Source organism: Mirounga leonina, unplaced genomic scaffold (assembly GCF_011800145.1).
Source record: "Mirounga leonina isolate KUSES-001 unplaced genomic scaffold, KU_Mleo_1.0 Mir_92, whole genome shotgun sequence".
NCBI classification, from domain to species: Eukaryota; Metazoa; Chordata; class Mammalia; order Carnivora; family Phocidae; genus Mirounga; species Mirounga leonina.
The window spans coordinates 4919776-4946475 of NW_023270852.1; the positions used below are offsets into that span (position 1 = coordinate 4919776).

At 50.8% G+C, this 26700-nt stretch overlaps 1 protein-coding gene and 1 long non-coding RNA gene across 4 annotated transcripts in view; one reads left to right on the forward strand and one right to left on the reverse strand.

Annotated features, from left to right (window-relative positions):
• The first annotated feature begins 1324 nt into the window (after positions 1–1324).
• The window catches only part of LOC118004114, a 36916-nt gene continuing 11540 nt past the window's right edge, over positions 1325–26700 (forward strand). For both annotated transcript variants that reach the window (XR_004677484.1, XR_004677483.1), the window contains exons 1-3: positions 1325–1657; positions 1788–1903; positions 4206–4480. This is a non-coding gene — a long non-coding RNA (uncharacterized LOC118004114). The remainder of the gene's footprint in view (positions 1658–1787; positions 1904–4205; positions 4481–26700) is intronic.
• Positions 14950–26700, reverse strand: part of PARVA (parvin alpha) — a 177145-nt gene continuing 165394 nt past the window's right edge. For both annotated transcript variants that reach the window (XM_034995279.1, XM_034995280.1), the window contains exons 12-13: positions 26314–26386; positions 14950–16966 (exon numbers count right to left, since the gene is read on the reverse strand). In XM_034995279.1, the coding sequence (XP_034851170.1) occupies positions 16890–16966; positions 26314–26386 (150 nt within the window). In that variant the 3' untranslated portion in view covers positions 14950–16889. The remainder of the gene's footprint in view (positions 16967–26313; positions 26387–26700) is intronic.

Consider the following 26700-nt stretch of genomic DNA (forward strand, 5'->3'; position numbering starts at 1 on the left):
TTTTGACTCCAGGGCTGAGTTCAAGAGATCCTGGGCCTGGGATGCTTGGTCTTCTCTCCTTTAAGTTAAGTTCTAGCGCCTGGAGTTTTGGTGCTGTTGAGGGCATTAGGTCCAGGCTGTTTCCAGAAGGAGTCCTTCTCCAAAGAGTTGGGCACAAATATTAGACTGTGAGTGTCTGGCTTCCTGGGTGTGGATGCCGGCACATCCTACTGGGGAAGGAGAGCACAAGCATTTCCTGAGTGCTGGCAAGGAGCCAGGAATCATTCTGGGGTCTGGTGGCCCAAGAAGCACACCCAGAGAGGAACCAATCTAACTCAGATGTCATTTTTCCCCGACAAAGAGTAGGAAGGGGCTTCTTTTCTTTCCATGACCATGGCTCTCAGAGTCTGAGGGCCTGGATGTTTGTATTCTCAGTTCCAATCCGTGTGTGTTCCCTCCTGCTCTGGGTTGGGCAAGAGTTAGCTCTTCGCCGGGGCCTCTGGTAGGAGAAGTCATTTCTCCGCTGTGGCTTCTCTGCGGTTGCAGCCTCAGGGAGCACTGCGAGCCATGGCATGGCCGCTGGACCAAGCTGCGCCCTCGGGGGCATACTCTCTTCCATGGTCCCTGTGCTCTGAGTCCTCTGGGAGGCTATTATCACTCTTATTCTGCAGGTGAGAGAAGACAGAAGGAGCCTCAGGGAGAAGCTGGAGCTGAATCTGGAACCGCAGTCTCCGTCCAGAGCTGCTACTTTGGTACTTGTGTCCCTCATCCAACTAATGAGGAGCCAGCTCCTCACCCAGAGGACAGTAAAAGCTCCAGGCTTTGCGCTCCATGCCTGGCCCAACCGCCAGGGTAGAAGCCACTGGTTGCCCTTTGAAAAAGCATGTGGTCACTGAGACATGATGAGCCAGCCACCAGGGGGACCTGGGGCTTTGGCTGGTACGTGCTTTGGACCACGGACAGTCCTGTTCCACCCCAGGCTGAGTCATCCGCGGACAGTCACATGGGGTCACTCTACGGCCTCATGTTACTTGTTTTATAGCATTTCTGGGGTTCTTGCAGACCTTCCCAAACCTCCTTTGGGGGGCCGGTTTCATAGGCAACCACTACTGAGCTCACTTGCTTTTTCACTTTTATTTCCACCGCTCCTCATTACGGCTGTGCCGTTTCCTCCCATAGCCTGTGTCCCTAAGAAAGGAAAGAGCTCCTGTTTCAGGAGAACACCTCATATGCCAGGCATGGTGACGTAGCATCTCTTTGAATTTAATCCTTATAACAGGCCTCTGAGAGTTCGTTCCCATTTTTACAGTTCAGGCTGATAAGACGGAAGGACTTAGTACCTTTCCTTATACAGCTAGTAAGGGGCAAAGCCAGAATTTGAACCTGGCCTTCTAACCCCACCTATACTTTCCCATACACCCACGGTCCCCTAAGGAGGCCGGCTGCTACTCTGGTGGCTACTTAAGCTCAAACTCAAGCTTGACCTCTGCTATGGCTCCAGACTGGCTCTACTGAGCTTCCAGACTCTTCTCTCCCAGGTGCTCTGCTCAGTCCTTCTTCCTAGTGATTTTTGCTGAGAATCCTAGGCTCTGAGAGCTGAACGGGACTTCAGAAGTCACCCAGTTCTCCCTCCCCTGGAGTCTGAACCTCTTGCCTGATCCTCACAGCTTCCTTGGAGGTAAGCAGGACAGGTATTGTTTCCTTCTTTTTTGAATAAGAAAATGTTTTCAGAGAGGGCATGTGGGATATTCTCCATTTGCCCCTGCAGTCCTGCTTTCAAACTTTCCCTACCCTTCTCTGTGCTCCAGGAGGCTGCAACAGCTGGCCTCCCTTGGCCTCTGGGCAGGAGGCTGGAAGGCTGGAGTAGAAAGGAGGTTGTTCATGCTCTCTTGCTTCCTCCCTGCCTGGCCTCAGTTTGCCGGTGGTAAGTAGATTCCTTCACCGAAAGCCACAGCTCCTGTCCAGCGGCCCCTTCCTTGCAGCTCTCGGTCTCACTGGGTCCCCACAAGACCCCTGTGCCCCTGGCCCTGGCATGGTACCGGCTGCCCAGTGCTGCTGGTCTCCAGCGTGTCACCACCCCTCAGTGATTCCCTCAGGCCTGCCCCCAACTTTGAAAATCATTCCTTCATTAAATTCCCATGAATCATCCCATTGTTAATCTTGCTCACTCCTTTGGAATGGTCCATCCATTTCCTGCAGGGACTCACCTGAGACAGAGGTGAAGTGACTGACCCAAGGTCTCTTGGCCACTGAGGAGTGGAGTTGGTTTTTGAACATGGGGCTCAGGACTCCTTATACCTGGGCCAGCCGTGCTCTCCAGCCTGAACCCTTCTGCCCAAGACTGAGCACAGGTCTCCTATGTGCATTCCTGGGGTATACAATGGCCTACTCTGGGTTACTTTTTGGGGACTGATTACCCTTGGCTCTTCTTAGGTCAACGTTACTGAATGCAAGAATACCCCTGGGTCAAGACCCTTCACTTTTCCCCCTGGTTGGCCCCACCTTCTCAAGGGCTATCATTGCTGACCCAGATATAGTTCAGTCCTTTAGCCTAGCAGTCAGAGCCTAGCCCTTGAGGGCCTTTCCTGGCCTGGGGCTCAGCCCTTTAAGGATTTCCCTGAAGCTTTGAATCTGCCAAGCTCCTGGTCACTAGCTAGGCAGGGGGTCAGAACCATCCCTCTCTGCCTGATGTTGGATATTAGCCACCATGATTGTCTCTTCCCAGGTCCACCCCACCTAAATCTTGTCTGAGCTTCCGAAGCCACAGTGCTTGCTGCCTCTGACCACTGTTCATGGTTGGGCTACTGATTGCCAGAACTCTGCTGTCATCCACAGTGGCGAAGTTCTGGGAACTCTGTCTCCTTGAGGAGCACCACAAACAATGGCCAGATTTTGGAGCAGAGATACCGACATCCTTTACTCCCGACCCCTAGCAAAGGGAGCACTGTCTGGGAACGCTGTCAGAATCTCAGTCAGGCAGCGTGGACTCATAATCAGTAACAATTCCGTGGGGAAATAAGAGTGCCAGGAAGGGAAACTGAGGCAGAAGTTGGGTGTGTTGGGGGAATGGTGATAGGCCACTGCTCAGATCACAGCCTCTTAGGCCTTGGCCACTAGGCATGAGTAAAATAATGTCACTGGGGCGCTGAGGGTGCCCCCTGTGGGCCCTGGGCCTGAAGGAGGCTGAGCGTGCGGGGGGAGGCCTCCTTGTCTGAGGTGCACGTGGTCCGGGGGTGTGTGTGCACATGCGGGAGCAGAGCAGGGGCCTACAGGGACAGGTGGGCCCGCCCACCTGGTTTTTTGCCCATTTCTCTTGTTCCCCTATGCAGGGGTAATCCCTCCCTTCTCTTTCCCCGCTAGTCTATCATGAAGCTTTTTAAAAAAATAAATTTATTTATGCATGCATGCATGCATGCATGCCCCCAACACGGGGCTCAAACCCATGACCCTGAGATCAAGACCTGAACTGAGATCAAGAGTCGGACACTGAACCACTGAGCCACCCAGGCGCCCCTATCAATGGGGCTTTTATATTCATATCTCCCTCATCGTATGTCATCCTAGAAGGATCCTACTGCCTCCTCATCAAGCCCCGTCTTGAGTTGCAATAATTCTGACTTAGTCTAGTAGATAGAGCATGAGTGTGACGTATTTCTATCCCCTTTGGGGACATCCCTGGGGAGCTGCTGGGCATTTGATTTAAATCCTGACCCTGCAATCCCTGGCTCCCCTGGGCTGGAATGGCGGCGGGCAGGGCTGCCCCGAGGAATGGGCGAGAACTTGACCTGCAGAAGGAGCGACTCTGCCCCTGGGCCACATTTGGGCCAGGACCCACGTGGGTCTTGCATGGGTCATGAACAAGCCGGAGGCTCCATTGTCCCACAAGAGCTAGAAGCAGTGTGGCTAGTGCAAAGCACATGCGCTGGAGAGCAGTGCAGACCTGAGCTCTACCACTTCTGGGCTGTGCAACCTGGGGCAGCTCATTGATATCTGCAAAATGTGACGCTAATAACCCCTCCCTTATGGGCTCGTGAAGATTAGCAGAAATGCTTATAGACAGAGTGGGTGTCAAGCACGTTAGCAGCTTAAATATCATCCCACGAAAGCAGAGGGCAGTGAGGTCAGAGTCCCCTAGGGCCAGCTTAGCTTAGCCACCAAGAGGTCCTGTGGCCCTGGGCGGGCTGTCCACCTGCGAGCCGGCAGGGCTGGATGCGGTGATTTCTCAGTGCCCTGGCTGCAGCGGGCCAGGGTCCCGGGCTGCAGGCTTGGAGATGCGGGGAGGCCGCACGAGGCAGACGGGCGCAACGGCAGGAGCACCTGCGAGCGAATGAGATACACCTGTCGGGAGCACCGATCACAGCACCAACAGCTGTGAGGGACAGCCCCTATGAGGAGGCAGCTGCGGTGAGGCCTGGGAGAGAAGCCAAACTGCCAGGCGCCTGCCAGGAGGACTCAACCCTCTCACCGGAGTGCCGAGACGCCCTGGATGGATGGAAGTAAGGTACCAGTCCTTGTGTCCCAGGGGTGGGGACACTTCCTTGGCTGAGGTCGCTGGTGCAGTGGGAGCACCTGGGGGAGGTTGGGGAGAAGAAGGGAATCAGCGCCAGGTCCTGAGGGGGATCTGGGTGGGCGCCCAACACCCTCAGCAACAGCCTTGCCCTCCTCTGGCCATTTCTAGAGGAGACACTTGGTGTGCTGGCTTCCCGGTCTCGGGGCTGGCCTGGCCTGGCCTTCCGCAGCAGAGGAGAATCAGTGTCTGTCCGTGAATACTCACCCTCTGCACGGGGCTGCCAGAAATTCTGGAGGCAAAAGCGGAGGAATTCGAAGCATTTATGACTTAGCGGGATTGTTCCCAAACTGCAAGCTTCTCTAAAGAGCCTTTTGGATTTCATTGTGGTTGCTTCTCAGCTCTTAGATCCTGGCCAAGGGCTCCCTGGGTCTCACTTTTCAGGGCTGGCCTCTGGCTGTAGGGTCTGGGCCTCTGTGAGGTTGGCTGAGTAATGCGTGGCTGTTCGCAAACCTTGCTGCCTGCCCCCAGGTAAAAAGCACAGAAACTGAAGTTAGGAGTTCTAGCCCTTTCTAGAAGGTCATCTTGGCCACACCACTTAACGTCTCTGGGTTTTTTGCTCATCTCTCACATGGCTTGGTACCCCTGAGAACCTTGGGTAGTGTCTTTTCTAGAGGAGAAAAATCTGAGTAGAATAACATGCTTTTTTCTAGTAGCTGTTTCTCTTGACTTTGAATGGTAGCTACTATGTTCTTACAGACTCTGCCTCTTACCCTTATCCCCAGTTGCAGCTAACTGGCCCAGGGGTGAGCATCTGACCCTGTGTGGAGCCCCACATTGGTATCCTAAGCTATAAATACTGTGCACGATGGCCAGTAGCTTTCTTTTCTACATTTCCTCTTCCCTCCACTCCACTGCAGACATCACTGGCCAGGAAAAGTGCTGGATGATAAGGGATGTCTGCCACAGGTGTGTGAGGAGCAGAGTAAGCATGCCGCTATTTGCCAACTCTGGTCCTGTGCTTGGAGCAGGAACAGCAGTGAGAATTCCTATGTGACACGAACTCTCAGCTCTACCCAATGTCCGCAGCAACACTCTCGTTCAGTCCCCTCAACAAGCACTGGGTGATACAATGGTCCTGCTCAGTCTGGGAAGGTCACTGTCAGAGTTGGAGAACAGCTTCAAGCCCGAAGAGGGTGAGGGGGGAAGGAGACACCTGAGTCAGGCAAGCAGAACCAAACCCCATACTTAACATGTGAGAGGCCCCCCCCTTATACCTCACTACAAAGAAAGAGGCTCAGAGAGGTGAAGTGACTTGCCCAATAACACACAGCTAGCGAGTGCCAGGCCTTGAGCCCAAGTGCTATGTTCTAAGTAAAAGTGTCCAGGGCTTCTGGCTGTACCTAAAACATGTGCTTGTGCACTCTCGCGTGGGTCCATCCTGGGTCAGTGCAACTTGATTCCCTGACACTTCAGGGAAAATGTCGAAGAAGATGGCTGCTCGGTGGCTTGCTTGCTCTTCCCTGGAATTCCATTTTGAAATCTCTCATGGAGTTATTGTAAATATGCATGGTCGTGGCACCTTCAGCTTACAACCAGCATTCACGCAGAGGCCAGCGTGAGTAATCCTGGTTGTGAATGGAGGAAGCAGAGACTTTCGGTGGAGGGGCTGGGCCAACAGAACTATGCGCTCTCCGCAGGGTGGCCGGGCCCGGCCTGGACGGTGTGCCAGGATGGCTGTCCCCACGCTGCTTTGGTTGCCTGCGGCTGGGTCCACACACATTCCCTGAAGCAGATGCAGAAGCCACCCCCTGACCACGGGGTGGGGGGTGACAGGGAGGGGAGGGAGATTGGAAAGGGTGGAGAGAGGGCTCACGGGCAGCAGCTTGGCAGCCCTGGAGAGGCTTGGTTGCTAAAGACCCAGAGTCTAGCTGGAGCGCCTGGGCACCTTGATGGCAGTGCCCTCCTCCCTGGCTCTTTTGTCCAGCTCACAGGCTGAGCGCCTGCCTCCATCCCCACCCCACCCCACCACCCCACTGTGGGGCTTCGAGGCCAGCTGGTCCGCCCCCTTTGTGAACGATGCCCTCTGAGCTCAAGCCTTGCTTGCTGCCCGGGCTCAGCCCTACCTGCCGGAGTCCTCCTGCCTGAACCGTGTCCAGCCTGTGGGAGGCTCACCTGTGAGACGTCAGCCGTTCTGGCTGCTCTCCTGGGCACAGCAGTGCTCAGCTGTCCTAGCCCCCAGACCCCTTCCCTCCTTCCAGACACAAGCCTCATGCTCAGCCTGTCCCCTGCTTTCTGCCTAAGGCCAGACAGCCCCCCAAATCCCCACTCCAGGGCAAAGGCAGGTCACTTCTTTGCTGGAGAGAAAGTGAGGCTCCCTCAGCCATTAACACCTGCGCCCCTTCCCAGAGCACCCCAAATAACCAAGTGTTTGGCAAGAAAAGACACAGAACGGACCTTCAAAAGAACACCTTTGGAGTTTTGTTAAATCTTTCTTCATTCAGAGTTTCCTACAGTTAGTTAAGGAACGCTGCACCATTCCCCCTCTGCCAACCACCTAACTAGATAAATACATAAAGCATAGTCAAGAGGAAACACAGTATTTGAGACGTGAAAAGGAACACTGATCCACAGTTGGAATCAAACCCCACTGATCTTGCTCTTGACCTCCGTCTCTAGCCTGTGTGGCCCCAGAAATCTAGGATGCTAGGAATATGGAGGCAGCAGGGAATTGTGGGGAGAATAAAGCCTTCAGAGTCAGAACCAAGTTTGAGTCCCAGCTAGTGAACTTCTATTTTCTCTTCTGTAAAATGGGTATAACAGTTGCCCCTCCCTGAGAGGTTGCTTGCCCAGTTTTCTGCAAAAGCCAGCCCTGTGCCTAGACACAGGGTGGCAACACAACAAGAGTTTGTCTCAAGTCTTTGCTTGACCTCTGGAGCTCATCTCTGACTCACGGCCTCCTGACCACAAAGGGGCTTGGAGCTGAGCTTTCCTGAGAGGGAGTATCCATCCCCTGGCAACACCCTCACAGCTTTGGCAAAACATGGGTTTTACCTGGCATGCAAAGAGGGTCTGAGCCCCCTAACTCCCAGCAGGAGCCTAGCAGGGAATGTGGCTGGAGGGGGTCATGCAGAAGCCTGGGAGGAGATGTAGCCCGGTTCTGTGTGGGGTCTGCATCGGGGGTCAGAGGACAGTAGCAGGGTTTGGAAGTCACTTGACTGTAGGCACATGGGGACGAGGTCATGCCTGTTTTGTTATCTGCAGTATTCTGCACCTCACATAGTGTCTGGTGGCGCAGGCAATATTTAAATCTTTATTGAACAAATGAATAAATGAATGACAGCCTTATCAGTCAGAGCCTGGTTGCTTCAGGAATTCCTTCTAGAAACAAGGCAAAGGAGAACAGCTCCTGGCAGGAAACAGAGGTCCTCCGGCAAACAGACGGGTCTGTCTGGATGCAGGGAGTTAGTGATTGGTCAGGCAGCACAGAAGCGGGTTCTAGAGGCCCGGAGCAGGGCAAAGGGATTCTGGTCTCTGGACAGGCAAACCGCTGAGGGGACCGAGGAAGACCTCCTGAGTTCAAGAGGTTAGAACCTGAACGCTAGAGCCTGGCAGGCCGGGCTCACGGCCCAGCTCTGGCACCCGTGGGGCACGTGACCTGTATCAAGTACTGGATCTCTGGGCCTTTAGTTTTCCCTTTGTAAAAGGAGGATGCTAATAGGATGTACCTCACAGTCTTGTAGAGGGGACTCGATGGGATTATTTGTAGAAAGTCCACGCTGTAAGCGCGCAGTAAGTACCACTGTCGGTATTATTGGAGAGGGGGGTGAGATGATCTGAGCTGGGTTTCAAGACCTGGAGGCAGGGAACGGGTGCAGGATGGATGAGCGCAAAGGGAGACTGGTTAAGAGGTCATTGCAAAATTCAGGCATGAGGGGATGAAGCCTAAATTAGGGGAATACTCAGGGTTTGAAGAGGAGAACAATGCAAAACAGGTGGTTCATGAAGAAGCAATCGATAGAACGGATCGGCTGTGGTTGGGGTGGGGAAGATCAGGGGAAGGGGAAGCAGAAAACTCAGAACTCCTTTGTGCATCTGAGAGCACCTGGGAAGGAGATGGCACCTCTGGAAGAGACAAGGGATGTCTAGGGAAGGAGCCGGTATGGGGGGGGGAGGGTAAAGATTCAGCGTGGGTGTGCTCGGTTGTGCTAAGGGGAGATGTGAGGCTGGAAATGCCCAACCAGCTGGGTGACTATGTCGGGGCTGGGGAGGAGACGGGCCATAGTGGAAGCCAGGCAGAGACCTAAGAAGTATGGAGGATGCCCCTAGGCAGCATTCACATTTGTGGAGCCGGGGAGATGGAAAAAAGCCCAGCTAGGAGCCAAAAGAGCAACAGAGAGCGGGAGAGAAGCAGAAAAGTATAGTGTGCGTGACCTTTGTAGCTGAGTTCCTGGAAGGAGGTGATGGCCAGCAAGGTCAGAGGCTGCAGGGCCAGGAGAAGAGGTGTCATGGCCAGCCCCGTGTGTGAAGAGCTGACCACGCAGAGAGCAATTTCAGCTGCTGAAAAACTAGTAGTGGATTCTCGGGGTTCATAAAAGGAAGGGGTAAGGGAGGAAGTGGAACCAGCTTGGATCTGTATCCTTCCAGGAGAGTGTCCCAGAGAAGACGTGAACAGGGGCAGACGATGGAACTGCCTGGAGAACTGGCTCAAGTGCCGGTTATTTTTCACTGTAGGAATCTGCATGGTTTGGAGCGAAAGCCCAGATGCTGGAGGAGAAGGGGGGCTGGGCCCGGAGGAGGGGCAGCAGCCTGGGAACTGGGGCGGGAAGACATGAGAGGCAGTGAGATGTTGGGATGCTCTGGAAAACACAGGAAGCAAACGGCTTTGATTTCTCAGTAAAGGAAGAGGTGAAGACCTCATGTGGGGAGGAAGTAGGCAGAGGGGTCTGGGGAGAAGGTAGGGAGTGGGTGTTTGGGGGAGGTGAAGGGAATCCATGAGAGAAGACAGAGGACTCAGAGAAGGCAAGGAGCATCTAATGGCAATTGAGTAGTCCGCTGGTATGTGTCCATTCTGTGATTTGCTACAGCAATTCTATGCTGGGAACAAGAATAAAAATGTCCACTAATGGGGCTGACCAGAGGGTCATTTGGAGAGGCAAGGAAGCTTTGAGAGCAAGGACAGAGTTCAAATGATTGGCAATGGAGCCCGGCGTGGATTTGGGGGGACTGACTGGCTGTTTGCAGAATAAAGACAATGATTTCTCAGCAACAAGTATGACTTTAGACAAATGACCCTAAATCTCCATTTGGCTTTAGGGTGAGTCGTGTGTTCTCTTGTAGCAGCAAATCTGTATGGAATGTGAAATTACTGATCCTGGGGGCAGACGCCCCTAAAGATTATATGGCAGCTGGGGCTGGGTTATTTTCTGGGAGAATCTACCTAGATTCTCTCTGAGATACCTACTCAGTGGCATCTGGTCCTATCTTGTCATTGTCACTGAATTATTTTAAATGAGCTGCATCTGTCACCCACCTCCATTGGGATGGAAGAATCCATGTGGGAAGGGACCCTGTACTTTCCGATCCCATTTTGTGCATGGAAAGGGGCTGAACTCAGAACAAGGCTTCTTCAAATATTCCGCGACTTGATTGCATTCTGATCATGTGCAGTTTGGGGCCTGGCCCAGGGAGTTGACTGGGATTCCTATTGTCCTCTGGTGTTTGGTGTCCCACTCAACAATGCCAGGGCATACTCCTTGTGTAGGGATGGGAATCCTTGTGAAAAAACAGGAGAGAAAGCTATCTTACTGACAAATAGCACCGAAGGCATGCAGTTGAGGAAGCCATTTAATCTGGATGGGTGAGTTTTATGAATGAAAGAAATTTGGCAGGTCCCCTGATCAGGGTGGTTGCTGGTGAGCTTGGTCTCTCACAGGCAATGACAGACCTGGTCATGGGTCTGGACAACAAGTAATTCCAAAACGTGAGAGAGGGATATTATGGGAATGAGCTGCGGGAACCGAAGATGCAAGAGCTCGAGGCTCAGAGATAGCACGTAGAATGCCATCACCCACGAGCGCACCGCATTAACCGAAGACTCAGAGCGTGGACGAGATGAGGGTTCTGTGGCCTCAGGAACCTAGCTTAGCGCATGCTCCCCGGTCACCATTGTCATTGTCCATTATTTCAAGCCAACTGCCCCCAGTTCCGTGAGCGTTTGTATTCTCCAATATCATGACGAATGAGGAAAGATGGGGTAACCTCTGAAGCTGGAGTGGAAAAAGGCTTCCAGAAGCTGCTTTTCAGAAACACTGGCAAGTGTTTGCCAAGGGCGGGTCCAGTGTTTCTGTGGGCAGTTGGTGAGGCCATTGTCAGGGTTTCCGGAAAGACATGAGAGAGCCTCAGAGTCACACGGTCCCAAGCCCGTCTCCCATGCCAGGCCAATGTGTAACAGATTAAATGTTTATCTATTGTCCTGTCTGCCTCAATAAAACATGGCAGTCTTTAAAACGGCTGTCTTAATGACGTTTGTGTGTCTTGGAATGCGGCCCTGGGCTAGCAAATCGCATCTGAAGATGTGAAAACGTGAAAATCGATAACAAGAAATGAAAAGGCTGTTTCACTGACAAAACCTCATTTATCTTAATCTGAGGGGCTTCTCAGAATTTCCTAAGTGCCCTTTGAAATGCCAGCGCGTCAAAGCCAGGGCCCACGTGCACTGCGCGCCAAGGCCTGGGTTGCTCAGGCCACGAAAGCCTCCTGAGAGCGTCCTTCTGGGGCAGGCACCCACGGAACTGGTTTCCCGCCAAATTGCTCCCCAGCGGGGGTTTCCAGGGCTATTTCTGGGATTTCAAAACTCCCAGTGAAAATAATGTACCATAGGAATGAAAGGTATTTCACAAGACCCGAACCGTGAAGCCTAAGTGATCCACTTCTGGTAGGCTTTATTATAACGTGGTAGGCACGCTAACAGTAATTCATGCTGACTAATGTGAACTGGGAAAATGAAATTATTATTCCACCTCCAGGAAGCCTATACCTTGTCCTGCCCTCAGGCTGGATGACCACATTCCTGCCTCCCCCGGTCTCCTTCCCCCTTCTTCTCCCCCCCCCATCCCCCACTGAATCCGCACAGGGACCAAACAGCAACAGTCCTCTGTGGTGACAAGGTTGGGAGCACTGAGCCCCAGGGATCTGCTTTCTGGCTGTAAGTCCTCCCCTTTGCTTCATGCACACAGCCCCATCCTGTCTTCTGGTTCCAGAGCAAAATGCAGGAGGCTTGGAGATGGCTTAGGTCCTCCTGCCCTGCCAGTAGCCCCAGGAGGGTGAGCCATTTCTAAGAACACCCCGGCTTCCAGCTTGGGCTGGAGACCAGATTGGGGCTGGGCAGGGGCTCCATCCCCTCTCTTGGTCTCCTTTGTTCTCCAACTGTCATCCTGGTTTGCAGATGGAAGGCCAGTCTCAGACCCCCTACGCTGACTGCTTTCTCCAGTTTTCTCACACACGGGCCAGAAGGCTTTTATGTATACATTACTTGCCATTTTTCTGATAAAATCCACAGGCCTCTGCTACCTCCAGTCTGGTACCTCTTCTCCCTGCCTCACCCCTTGTCCTCTAGCCATCCTGGCTTTCTGCAGTTTCCTCCAGGGAGCCAAGTCTTCTCCTGGCTTAGGATCCTCACCTGAGTTGTTCCCTTGAACGGTGAGCTCTTCTCTTGTGTAGGTGTCCCTTGAAAACCTCACTTTGCCAGAGACCTCTCTTGACCTCAAAACCTAAATGAGACCTCTCTCATAGACTTTTGTATTTGTTCTCAGCGGCTATCACCATTTGTAGGTACCCCTGATCTGTGATGATTTTTTTGTGCATCTGAGTGAGCTCCACAAGGGAGCCTCCTTCACCACTGGACACAGCACAACTAAGACGTCATAGAGGTTCAGCACATACTCGTTGACTATCTGGCCCACTGGCTAAATTTTATGAACCGATGAGTTCCACAGAGCACTCATTCTGCAAATTTTTTAGGGGGCAAATAGGTCCCATGGTCAGATGCAATCCGGACGTGCCCTAGTCTGTCTCCCTGTAGAGGGTCATAATATATGTCCATGTAGGAAACTGAGATACGCTCCAATTAGAACACAAAAAGCAAAAAATAAAACCAAAGCTGTAGAAAGCGAGTTTACTTTTCTTTAGCCTCACATTTCCCAAACGTATTTGAATGTGACATTTTTTTCACTTAATATCTACTAACATCCTGCAAATGTACTTTAAGACCTGCTTCACTGGTGGCTTTGGACTTGGGAAGTCCGAAACTCCAGATTGTCAGGCTTGGTGTGGGGGCTGCTCATCCTGCGTTGAAGACCCTCATGGATGCCCAGGCATGTATTCGCGTCTGCACTCACCACCCTAGTAAAGCAGGGGGCGCGAGCAAATTTTGGAGCTAGCCTGGGCTTAGATTTTTCAGGGAAAAGAGAGGAAAAGGCAGTCTAAATTTGGTATTTGCAGATATAACTTGGTGTTTGCAGATATGATCTTTGGAGTTATAACAGTGAGAAACCTGCACACACGAACTTGTCTTTTGTTGAGACTTGAATCTGCAGGTGTTGGGAAGCTGGTGGGTGGACATGGGTCCCTTAGTGGCTGAGAGAGTCTTCCTCCTACATGGCATTTCATTTCAATTCAGTTCTCCTGTTCTTAGTATTCTCTTGAATTTTCCAATAGATGTAAATGAATTTTACGGGGAGGGGGGTGATTGCATGCCATATTAGCATGAGTGGAGGCTTCAGGACCTATCCCTCTTGAATAGCTAGGATGTTTTATGTAGGTAGGGTTCCTGAGGTGGAGCTGTAGTAGATGCAGTGGGTCTCAAATTATTTTTGATCAGCCCCTACTTAGGGCAAAACTGCTTGACCTGCAGACTCCATCTAGTCTCATTTTCCAGTGGAAAAATAAATTAGTGATAATTTGGGGGAAGTGGATTATGTATACATTTGCTTTAGCACTGGAGTATGGACAATTCATATTTGGACCACAATGTATACATGTCTTAGAGTCTGGTTATTGGAAAATTATAGTTCCAGAAGACTTTTGATGCAAATAAGCTTCAGTATGCTATGTAGGGTTAACCAAGCAACCCACAACAAAATAAACTGATAATGATAAAGCTAAGCTGACAGTAATTCATAATTAGAAAGGACTGACTGTAGCCATTGCAAATCGGAACCAACTCAAGGCCACACTGATGAAGTGCTGATAAAGAGTCTTCTCCCAGATTCTGGGCACATCAACTCTGGGTCTGCACACGGGAAATGGGAGTTTTCTGATAGAACAGAGGAGCATTGCTAGGCTTATAGCAGAATACACACAGTATTTAGTAACCATTAGTACTTTCTTAGTCGACTACAAATTAGTAGCCGTAGTTATATGTACAAATGAAAACTTAATTAAACTGTACACATTCAGCATAATAATCTAAAGGAGGCCTTTCAAAAAAAAAAAAAAATTCAGAGGCCACCTGAGAATGTCTCTGGTGACATACCCCTGACCCCCAACTACTACCCACTAGAACACAGTTTCAACTTTTGAGATCACTGTCTAGGCAGCATTCCCTCCTTCCGGGGAGGGCTTTCATTTCCTAGCTCAAGCAGACCAGAGGTGTGCATTTGGATTTATAAAGTATTCATAGTCTCACTTGAAAAAGTTTTAATATCCAGTGTAAATCTCCAAGATATAACGTTAAGTGAAAAAAGCAATGTGCATGGCAGTATGTATAATATACTATTTATGTAAAAAAAAAGATTTTATATGTGTGTTAATGCTTTATATGGCCTGAGAATCTCTGGAAATGAATATGCAAAACGGATTCAAATAGTTGCCTCTGGGGAGGGTTATTGGCCGCTGGGGGAGGGGAGGGAGGCAGACCGGTTTTTTACTAGATACCCATTCATGCTTTTTGAATTTTGTACCACTTATATGTGAGCTATTAAAAATATCAATGAATGTGAAAAAAAATAAAAATATCAATGAATGTAGGAGAGAAAAGGCACAATAATAACAACAACAACAACAAAAAAATCCAGTAAGCCCACAGAGACTTGATTCTTGGTTTCTTTTTCTTTCTTTTTCTTTTTTTTTTTTTTTTTTTTTTAAGAGGTGAGGGTGAAGTTTGGTTTATTTATTGTTCTGATGCCTTTCTCCACCTCCAAAAACACCATTGTGTGTTAAGCAGGAGATTCTAGAATCTAAAGGAAAATCTCCAGGTGAGGGGAGATGACAGACCCAGGCCCTAGGCCTCTGGACTGAGGCAGAGACCTCCGTCTGGTTGTTTAAAACCTTCCCAGTGTTCTGATGTGTTTCCATTACCATATAAACACAAAATACAAAAGGGGTGCTCTTAATGAGGCCCCTTGTACTTTGTACATTTGCAGCTTGAATGTAAAGAGAAAAGGACAACAAAGGAGACAAAATTCGCACAGCAAAGCATGTTTAAATGAATGCATTCCTCTTATTTCATCCCGCTTTCGGACTGCTCAAAGAGACAAAGCAATGGTTTATCTTGATTTGCCATCAGGAATTTAAATGAGCGCAAACAGAAATATGACACTATTTAGTGTTTCCTAATGAGAAAAATGTAATATTGCGTTAATCCTGTAAAAAGAATTGTGTTCTTTTACATAAATTGGCACAAGAGAGTGCATTGTCTTTCTATCTTAAAAGCTCATTATGCTCAGTAACAATTATTTCTTAGAGCAAAATATCCACAGAAATATGCGGTCTATCTAAACTTTATGGGTTCAGAGTTACAGCAGGTAGCAGGAAATGTTTCGAAGCTGGAAGGAAATGTTTTGGACAATATGGGAGGCCTAACTTGGTGGGGTGGGCGGTGATGGTGATAGAGATAAAAATTAATTCCTCTAACTGGAGGTGGGCTTTGGGCAATGATCTGAAAGCAGTGACAAAGCAGGCACAGACTTTGGGTGGGTATCTAGGCTGGTGTCCATCTGGCAAATTTAGGAAAATTCTATAATGAAGTTGTAATAACAGAACGAGTTATTATTTACCCCAAGGCCTTAGGCAATTAAGGGCAACTGTTAAGTACCATAAGCCCCATCTCTCTCTGTCTGGGGGTACTCCCCCCGCAAGTCAAGTGTGCAAATGCGTCCCCTCGCTTCCTGTCCTTCTGGTCCCTCCCACTTCAGCCCCTTTCCTATTCCCAAGGAACGCAGCAGCCTGGCACAAGCAGAGCCCTGTATTTCAAAGCTGGGTTCACGGAGAGGGGATACAAGTAACCACAAACCCGCGAGTAAACCCACGCAAGGAGACTGCTCGACTTGGGTCTAAGTGACTTACATTTTTCCTCGCCTGAATTAGCCGGTAATTGCATGTGGGCAGACTTAGCCGGAAATGGTCTAAATGATCAATTAGAAGGCAAAAAGGAGTTTCTTTCTTTAAAGTTCAAGGGTCCCTGTTGAAGAGCCCTACTTCCTAAGCCCTGCTCACATGGGCCTGCGCCCAGCTCTCCGTGGTGCCCGAGTATATTGTACATTTGCTTAACGATAATGAATTGAGTACCTATTTTGCAGGAAAATATAGGGCACTCCCATTACATGCAATCAAGCAAAAAGGCTGCAGAATGTGCCACTCCATTAATTTTAAACAGAATTCTTCCCAAATGTCACCCTGAAACCAGAGTATGGGGTGATTACAAATCTGAAGGAATTGAGAGTAATTTTCATTTGTACAAAGTAGTTGAGGGACAGGACTCCTGCCACACACACACACAATTAATTGAGTTAAATTGGATTAGCCGATGTCAGTGTGAATCACTAAGCCCTGACCCAGCCCACCTAGTGGTGAGATGGGGCGGGGGGGCAGGGGCTCTGCCATCTTTGAGAGCGCAGGTGCACGCCCCACCCCCCACAACTACAGAGCGTGCAGAGTGTCATGTGATGGGCTAGTTATTAACAAACATGTTCAAGGCAGAAAAATGCCAGCCTCTGGCAACTCACTGAGCCTCAGTTTCGTTGTCTATAAAAGGGGATTATATTACCTGCTTCAGTGGGAGTCATGAGTATGTCGGAGCGCTTACCGTGGTGCCCGGCAGGTAGTTTGTGACCATTAAATGGTACCTATTACCTTTATTTTAATCTTCTAAGAGGGAGTCTCTTGTGCCTAAACTGGTTCCCAAATCACACTGAGGAAATCTGGACCTGGCCCCAGGGTGGGAGCGATGGCCCGTCGGTCCCCAGGGCCTGCGAGGTGCGAGTCAGCCCACTGAGTTACTGATCCTTTCCTTCCTGACTCCAGCCCTGCTGTCCCTGCGTGGGAGCTGGGTCGGCGGGAGAGCAAAGAGCTGGACACGGGAACAAGCAGGCGAGGGCGGTGGGGGCGCGGGCTGGTGTGCCCCTCACTCCATGTTCCGGTACTTGGTGAAGAGGTTGTACAACACTCGGAGTGTGGATTTCAGGTCACAGTTGACAATGTCTGCACAGAAAACAAAAACGCACGTGGCTTCAGTGGGGCCACACAGCCCCCTTCCTTCTACCACCCACCTCGTGTGTCCAGCATGGCCCGGGGGTGGGGGTCCCGCCCCCTCACCCCCAGGACATCATCTGGTGCTCCTGAGGAGCTCCCAGTGCTGCTGGGAGAGAAAAGCCTCCCCCACCAGACAGCCAGAGGCAGGGGGGTGGTGAAGGCTGGGCAGTGTGTACAGTAAGAATTCGGAGCAGGGGGCGGCAAGGCGCCGAGGTGCTGGGCGCGGGGGTCTCGCCTCTCACTGAAATCAAGCAGACCCCGGAGCCTCCAGGCTTTGCTCTGGAGACATCTCCAGGTGGGGGGCCCCTGCCCCGTCTCCCGAGTCTCACTTGTGTCCAGGGCTCCTCTGCCTTCAGCCTCCGCCACCAGAGCCAGCTAGGAGTGGTGGGGAGGAGCCGGGGGGGGGGGGGGGGGGGGGGCCCATAGGGGGGGGCACCAGGTGGGGAGTTAGGACGGAGCTGCCTCTCCCTGAGGAAGGGAGGGCCCCAGGGGCACAGAAGCCCACCTGGCAGACAGTACTCAGTAAACAGGTGGCATCAGGGGACAGACTGCTTCTGGTGGAGGACGGAGCAAGGCAGCTGGGTTTGAGGCTGGGAGTTTGTGTTTTCTGGAGAGTTCTGCCATGGGCTCCCCAGCTTTTATATAACCATTTCCTCCCTCCCTCCCTTCTATTTACTGGTCACCTTCTCTGGTTGCCCCTTGAGCCCTCTGCCAGCTCCTCTGCCCTACAAGGCCCCCCTCCCTAGTCTTGTCCCCCCACACTCACTCCCTTGGAGAGCTGTCCATGGAGAGGACATAAGAAAAGAATCCTGTCTACTACTTAGGAGTGCGTATTTAGGTAAAAAATAAGGAAAAGTGAAAGAAAAAGAAAAGCAAAAGGCAAAAGCCCAATGACTATAAAAGTCAGGGCAGTGGTTACATTTAGGGAGAAGGCTGAGGATTCTGTAGCTGGAAGGAGCACCTGGGAGCTGTGTGGTGCTTACACCGTGGCTTGGCGGGACGGTACTTCACGGACCTGTAAGTTATGTCTGATGTACCTTTCTGTATATGTGATGTTTTGCACAGTAAGAATTTTTAAAAACCTGTGTAGAAGGTCAGATGAAGTAAGTGTTGTAAGAGAAAATAATAAATGCTCTGGGATTCAGAGGTGGGAAGTTCCTGCAGAGCCACTGGGAAGGAAGGGATTGGGGAAGATGTTGGAACTCTAGCCACCCTGGTCAACAGGAACAGGGGCTCTTGGAGATCAGGCAGAGCAGGAGGCCAGTGGCTCTGATAGGCTGGGTTGTGACCCCCAGGTTGGCTGCCACACCAGGCACGCTCAGGCCCCGGGGCCCAGGCTCTGCAAAGATCGACACTGACTGGGCCACAAGCTGAGGGTCCAGGGCCTAGGGTTCCTCTGACCACTGCCCTCCACCCCCTTGCCCGCCCAGCCTCATCCCAGCTGAAACCAACCCTGTTCCACCCCAGCTGGGCTCGGACCCTGCTCCAAGCTCTCCTGCTGATGGATGTGCTCATGGCCTTCCTAGGACTACTTGGGAAGCCTGGAGCTCAGCTTCCCTTTCTGCTCCCATGTCAGTTCAGGCACATATATGTATTTTTTCAGGCACATATTGAGCCTCTGTCGAGACCCTATCCAGTGGCTCCACCCTGCTACCTTGCCCTCCCCATCCAAGGCATTCTCCCTAGGTGGAGTCCTTTGCCCTATAGGCTGATTCTTGCTTTTCCCTGACTGCTTGCTATTGAGTAGTTCTTAAATTCCACTCAAGTCAAACGTTAAGAAGTTAGGGGAGGAATTGTTGGAAAGCAGAGAGGGACAGAGGTGAGCTCAGCAAGGGAGTGAGCATGAAGGGGAAGGTAGGGACCACGGCAACAGGCTCCTAACTGGGCTCCTCAGAGCCTCTTGCCCTCTCCAATCCATGCAACCCACTGTAGTTAGACTATTTAGTCTCTGGGTATGGTTGTGCAGGATGTACACTGCACAACCTTAGGGCGCGTCATTCACATTTCCAGGGCATCATTACCATAGACCACAACATAAATGGTGCCCCTTGAAGTTGTACAGCTCACGACTTGTATGGCCATACACCCATTTCACTTAAGCTAAGGTTCCAAATCCTAAATCATGAATTTGCAAGGCATGATGTGAACCCGGCCTACCTTTCCCAGTCTCCCTTCATGCCACACTCTCCCTCATTCACTCTGCACAGGTCACACGGACCTCCTTTCCTTCCTTCCCAATGTCTGCGCTTCTCCATCATCTTGGCCTCTGCACACGCTGTGTGCCTGGATTACCCTTCCCAGATCGTTAACTCCTCATCTTTCTGCAGACCTCAGCTCAAAGCCCCACCTCCTTAGGGAAGCCTTCCGGACCCCTGGCCTGGGTGATGGTACCCTGCTTTATGATCTCAAAGCCCCCCTGCTCTTCCTTCATGGCACTCACTCCAGTTCTAAATTGGTGATTTGTGTGTTCATTGGATCCAGTCTGCCTCTTCCCTGGACGGCGTGTGACTTGATCACTGACAGCCAGTCTTGCTTGCTCCAGCACCTAACCTAGTACCTGGCATGCACAGACCTCAAGAGGTATGAATAGATAGCCGGATGAATGAATGATTGACCAGTGTCGTGCGAGCCAAGGAAGAAAATTCCAGGAAGAGGAGATAGCCAAAAGGGCTACGTGCTCCTAAGAGGGGAAGACTGGAAAGAGTTCCCAGGGGACACGGCTCCAACTGGTGGCGTGGGAGAGAGCAAAGCCATGTGCAGGGAGAGGCAAAGTAGTACCCACAGAATGGGCAGATGCGGAATGGAGGCAGTGGGCCTGGGCACAAAGGAGGGACTTGGGGGCCTGATGGAGGACAGATCGGGATGGAGGCAGGAGGACTCGTTTTCCCCTTGTAAGGGCGGGTGAGTTGTGAGGTTTCTGGAGAAGGAAAATGTCCAATATGATGGGAGAATGTCTCAAACTGACCATTTAATTTTAAGGCCCACTGAGGTTTGAAGCCCATCTTCGTGATAGCTGCGTAACCCAGTTATGTCATTTAACTTCTCTGAATCAGTTTTCTCACTGGTAAAATTGGGTTTTATGAAGAACATCTAGAACACATTAAGGGCTCCCTAAGTGGTCGTCCCCTTCCCCTTTCCCATCTTTGCCTGTTAACAGAGCTGCTCTGTACAGCTGTGCAGTGTGTATACTGCACAACTCCTGGGGGTGCCATTCACCTAGAGCAGGCCCTGGGAAACCTGACTTCCTTCCTCCTACAGGCCATCACCTTATCAAGAAAGCCAACGGTCCCACAGTTCCAAGCAGGTCAGTAGATGGGCTTTCTCAGCCAGAAGAGGGGCTCTGGATTCCTGGGAATGAACTGTGACTCCATGCTATATAAACAGAGCCTCTTGAAAGCCCTGGCCTACTAAACTGTGTGATTAGTAACTCAGTCCTGCTCTGATGGCCTCTGCGTGCTGGCCCAGGGCCCCTCTCTGGCAACAGTCTGGATGCTGGGGCTCCTATTTAGAAACTACCAGAGCAGAGTCTGGCTAGCTCGCTGTGAGCAGGGGAGAGACCAATCGGACCCCAGGCTACTCCAGGGAGAAAAGAGCCTCCGGCCAAGGGGAAAAGGTTCCATGTTTGCTCCTCTTGCCTGGTGGTATGAGTGTCTCTTCTGTTCATTAGATGACCATCCCAAATGAGTTCATGGCTCTCGTACTGATGCAGAAGTCAAAGGAAGGGGACGGGAACTCTTCACAGTGGAAACTCAGTCTTTACCCAGAGGGACAGGGCCCTGGATGGCCCCTGAGCCCCTTTCTCTGACGCTTTCCTGCTGGGTCCCCAGATCCCTTGAGCAAGGTGGGAAGACAGCGGGCAGCTCAGTGCCACCAGGTGGTGGGGGCTGGAATAAGTTGGGCAGTCGCAGGCCAGCTCCTCGGGGTGGGTCTGGCCCCCTCCCGATGGAGCTAGCTGATCCTGGGTCTCTGTCTGGCTTACCTTGCTTCTCCCTATTCCCCACTGGGCTAGGACCCATCCTCTGGAGATGGGTCATATTGGTGTTGGCCTGCTACCCTATCTGGGGAATCTTGCTATTTTCTGTACGTGTTAAAAAAAAAAAACAACTGAAAGGTGATAAACATCCAGAAAAGTTCATGGAACATATATTGGCAGTTTTCAATGCTTGAAAGAGAACCCTGAGGTAACCAGCACCCAAGAGAGAAGCAGAACGTTGTGAGTACCCTTGAAATGCCCCCTCCCTCTCTGCATTCCGTTCACAAACCTCTCGCACCCAGCAAAGATAACCACTATCTGGACTTCCTATTTTATTATATTTTGAAAAGATTTTATTTATTTGACAGAGAAGGGGGAGAGAGAGAGCACAAGCAGGGGGAGCAGTAGGCAGAGGGAGAAGCAGGCTCCCCACTGAGCAAGGAGCCCGATGTGGGACTCCATCCCAGGACCCCGGGATCATGGCCTGAGCCAAAGGCAGACACTTAACCGACTGAGCCACCCAGGCGCCCCAACATATGTACCTTTAAAGAGCAGATTTTAGTTTTGCCTGTTTTCATGCTTTATATCAGTGTGATCGTGCTACGTGTATTCTTTTGTGATTTTCTTACTCCAAATTATGTTTATAGGATTCATCTATGTTGTGTGAGCTGTTCACTTTTGTAAACAACTTTGAGGTGTCATTTGTCTTATTGAGAGAGAACTATCATTATCCAGCTCTACTTTTCTAGTTCTTCAGGAATAAGTGCTTCTCCATTACAAGATGGACCATCCAATTTATGGTCCATCTTCAGTGCCTTGAAGTGGTCGTGTTGGATCCTCGTGTCCAGTTTTATACTTGCTTTATTTGCGGAAAAGAATCACTGACTTCTTCATGCTGCAGTACCTAGAAGTCCTTTCCCTGACTTCTCAGTTCATTTTTTGTCATTGTTGGGTATTAACCCATGGTCTGATGATACTCCAACGCATCTAGTCTGGTAGGATGTGCAGTCCAGGCTCGGCTGCCGTGGCTAGTGTTGGGCTAGTTTCCTGGTGTATGGACACGTAACCTATAAGCGAGGTTACTGCATCAGCTGGTGTATTCGTTTCCTGCTGCTGTTAACAAATTATCATGGGTTTGGTGGCTTAACACAACCCAAATTTGTTATCTTAGAGTTCTAAAGGTCACAGTCCAAAGTGGGCTGCACTGGGATAAAATCAGGGCATCCGCAGGGCTGCAATCTCTTCTGGAGACTCCAGGGAGCATCAGTTTTCTTGCCTCTTCTAGCTGCTAAGGGCTAGCTTCAAGAAGCCTGCATTCTTTGGCTTGTAATCCCTTCTATCCGCAAAGCCAGTGATGGCTGTTTGAGTCTTTCTCATGCTGCATCACGCCGACACGGGGTCTTGTGCTTCCCTTGTGATTATGCCGGGACCCTCCAGATGCTCTAAGATCCTCAACTTAATCACATTTGCAAAGTCCCTTTTGCCATGTAAGGTCACATATTATCAGGTTCTGGGGATGAGGATGGGAGCATTTTGGGGGCCATCCTTCTGCCTACCATAGAAGGTAGTGCAAATCCTCGACTGTATTACGTAAAGACAAACTACTCTTCAAAAATGGTTATGTTTATATTAACACCAGCAGTTTCTTTTGCTCCATATCATTGCTAACACTTGATATCATCAGTTTTGCCACTGTCTGGTCTGCACACTATTCTCCTCAGTGAATGGGGGCAAGAGATGGAACTGTTTTTGCTATTTCCAGCCGCTAGCCAAGGCCTTCCCCAAATGAACCGATCACTTGGACCTCAGCTCCTATTACCTGCCTGGAATTTTTAGCATTGCTTAAAATCTGGCCCCAACTTTTCAACTTTTTAAATTGTAGATATTCCATCAGCCTGCTGGCTGATAGGCAGGCTCCATTCCTGGCGAGTACTAGATTTCTCCTGAGTCTGCACTTGGCTATAATGCCGGAGTCTTAACCATATTCAGCGAGGAGTCTACTTGAATAATAATGGGGTAGGCGTGTGCACTGGAAGACAGGCGGGGTGATGTCCTAAATAGCCACCAGCTTTATGCCAGGATTTCAACTGCTTCATTGGCCGTGAACATGGTGCTAACACTTGGCCTACTAAAAGTTGATGAAGCCCAGGCAGCCAAGTCATCTGGGATGCACACCCGGCTCCCAGGAGATTTCAAGGTACGATGGAGCTTTGAATGTCAAACAGCATGGCAGAGAGTGCACTTTCCTGAGCTTAAAATCCTTTGCCATGAAAAATGCCTCCACCACAGCCAATCTGATTTTGAGACACCCTCAAAGAATTACCCACATTGGCATCTTTTGTAAAGTCTGTAGCATTTACTATCGAATCTCACTTCCCAGGTAGAGGTGCAGAAACCAGAGGGGATGCTGGGGTATATACCTCTTACTAAGTACAATTTCACACAGGCCGGTTCAGTTCTCCTTTACGCACTGGAAATTTTCAGCATGGGGTGATGCCCAGTGTAACAACAAATAAAACAGATGCGTTTTTCCATTGCCATGGGTCAGGAAGTTTCATATTAAGCAGTTCAGTCAGTAATTGTACAAGAAATGTCCTCTGAATCCTGAAATATCCCTATAGGTTAATTGATCCTGGGAGAACGGTCTGTTCTGAGGGAAATAAACGTCGGACAGTGGATGTATGGGGGGAGTAATACTTCTGGTCCATGACCAGGAAGTTTCATATTAAACGGCTCAAGAACGTGGAAAGAGAAACGCTGGCCAGAACTCTCCCGCTGTCTCTCTTACTCTGAAGCAGGGTGTTCGTCATCTGGCCACAGGGCTCCAAGTCCATTCCTGATGGCATCAGGATGGCCAGAGTGACCTTGGCCCCAGAGGGCCCCTAGAAGGACGCCAACCTTGCTAGAGGCCCTCGGTAGTGACCAGATGCTTAGAACAGGTGACAGTGAGAATAAGGGATTGGCTTTTGTTGGCTAGAGCCAAGTTAGCGAGGTCTGTGATGAGGCATGACATGGGGACCCAGCCCGTCTCTTCACGATCCACCTCTCCCCTCTGGTTTTCCTGCTTTCCCCTCCAGCTTCAAGTAAAAGCATTCCCACAAGATACTGTCCTTAACCTTTTTCTTCTCTCTGCATGCTTTCCTATTGTTGGTCTTCCACTAAGTGGAAGATTTCCAATTACATAACCGCAGCCCTGATCTTTTCCCCAAACTCCAGTTCTGCTTGGTCAAGACCTCGGCTTCCTAAAGCTGACATCCTCATGTCCCCTACCAAGCTTGCTTTTCTTCCCGGGTTCCCCAGTGTTGCTGACAGTGCCCCACAGCTACATATCTGTTCTTCACACTGCTTTCCAAAGGATCTCTCTGGAACAGAGCTCTGATCACGTCACTTGCCTGCTTAAGAACCTTCCATGTCGGGTGCCTGGGTGGCTCAGTTGGTTAAATGTCTGCCTTAGGCTCAGGTCACGATCTCAGGGCCCTGGGATCGAGCCCCGAGTCAGGCTCCCTGCTCAGCGGGGAACCTTCTTCTCCCTCTCCTTCTGCCACTCCCCACCCCGCTCGTGCTCGCTCGCTCTCTCCCTTTCTCTCTCTCTCTCTCTCTCTCGATCTCTCAAATAAACAAACAAAATCTTAAAAAAAAAAAAAAAAAAAAAATTCCATGTCTCCTACTGCCTAGAGAATAAAGTCCAAACTTTCTGCCTTGGTATCAAGTCCGTCTAGGACCTAAACCAGCTCGCTTCATCCTCACCAAGCACTATTCAATTCGTACTCTTAATATTCCAGCCAAATAGGTAACTGCTTACATTCCTTATCAAGTGCCAGGCTTGATAAGGCTTGATTCAGGACACTGAATCCTGTCATGTGCATGTGTCTCGGAGTTCCATTCTTATAGACATGAAAAGTAGGCTCAGAGATGGTGGGTAAGTTGCTGGAGGCCACACAGCTGGTAGGGTGGGGACTGGATCCAGGGCCGTCAGCAGCTTAGCCACACCCTCTGCCCTCTCACAAGCAGAGCCCCTCCCCCTTTCCCAGGCGGGACTTGTGCTCACACTGTCCTCCTGTCTGGGGTGCTGGCTCCTCCCTCCCGATGGCCAAATACAAAAGCCCTGTCTGACCTTCCTGGTTTAGCCCCAGGGCCGCCATCTCCATCAAACCGTCCTCTGCCCAGACCCAAGTGATGGCCCCTCCATTCTCTCGCTCTCTTAGCGTTACCTCTTTTTTTTTTTTTTTTAAAGATTTTATTTATTTATTTGAGAGAGAATGAGAGAGAGCACATGAGACGGGGGAGGGTCAGAGGGAGAAGCAGACTCCCTGCCGAGCAGGGAGCCCGATGCGGGACTCGATCCCGGGACTCCAGGATCATGACCTGAGCCGAAGGCAGTCGCTTAACCGACTGAGCCACCCAGGCGCCCAGCGCTACCTCTTTCAATGGCAGTTGTCACCACTGTCATTCTGTTGTGGTTACTGGGGGCATCTTTTCTCTCCCCTGAGGGTGGCAAGTGCCTTGAGGTCAGGAACAGCCCACCCCTCTTGGCATATCACCATTGATGGGGCCGTGCGCCCCTAGACAGCGCATGCCCCCCTCGATGTGGAGGTGTGGGAGGCTCAGCAATGGGGAGGGAACACACCCCATCCCTACTTGTCCACTTCCTTTAAACAACTAGGAAAGTGCAAGCAAAAGGGCCCACGGCTGGAAAACAGAATATTATCTGTGACACAGTGTTGACTCACCAGTGCTGATAAAATGGAATATTTCAGTCAGTAAGTCAATAATCGTCCGTACCAAGAAGACTCCCAGGAGAGACAAGGCTCACAAATGCACACAGCTCCAAGTGTGAGCATGGGAGCGCTGCTTGAGCAGTCTGTTCCTTGTGCATTTTTATTCAGTCTTACATTTGCAATCCGAACCCAGCAAATCAGGCCTCCTCTTTGGGCGGAGTTGGAATGAGCAAAGAACAGGAGAGGCAATTATGCTCTGAGCAGAGCTGCCGGTGAGGACTCCTGCATCTCCCCCTGCCTGGCCGGGATACAGCTATGTGACAGGTCAGCACCCTGTCCAGTGACCGAAAGATCTGGAAACTGGGCACAGGGCAGTTCCTGTGGCCCCTTTGCGATCCCATGAGTGGGATCTTTACTTGCAGTTCACAAAGGATCTCTAGGACTGAGCAGCTTCGCCCTGTCCCACCTTCCCTGACGCAAAGAAGCTTTCAGAGAAGAAACCCTTGCCCTGATGTCAAACATGGGGCTTGCCCTGTGCCCTGAACACCCATGTGCAGGGACAGGGTCTCTCAGTCCTGTCACAAACCCAGGAAAGAGCAAAGTACCTTCTGGCCGTGGCTTTGGCTTTTCCAATCCCCCGTCTTGCATGAGCTCAAAGGCAAAGGAGACATTCAAGACCTGGAAAGAGAAATGTGCCAGTGTCATTGTGCCCAGATTCCTGGACGCTTGGGGCTCCCGGCCCCTGACCCTGGGAAGCGAAGGAGCCAGCACTACAGCCAGAGGGGCAGAGGCTGAGTAAAAACGGGGCCCTAATGTGAAGGAGAAACGAAGCTACCAGGATGGGCAGGCTGTGTGAAGTGCAGCCTGGCCGGACCCAGCTGGCTGTTGGTGAAACGTTCCCGGAGAAGTTCAAGATCTTCTTCCTGGCCTACTGTGTTCCCGCGTCAACTGCCAGGACTTTAAACTTAGGGACATGAGTGTGCACAGTTGAA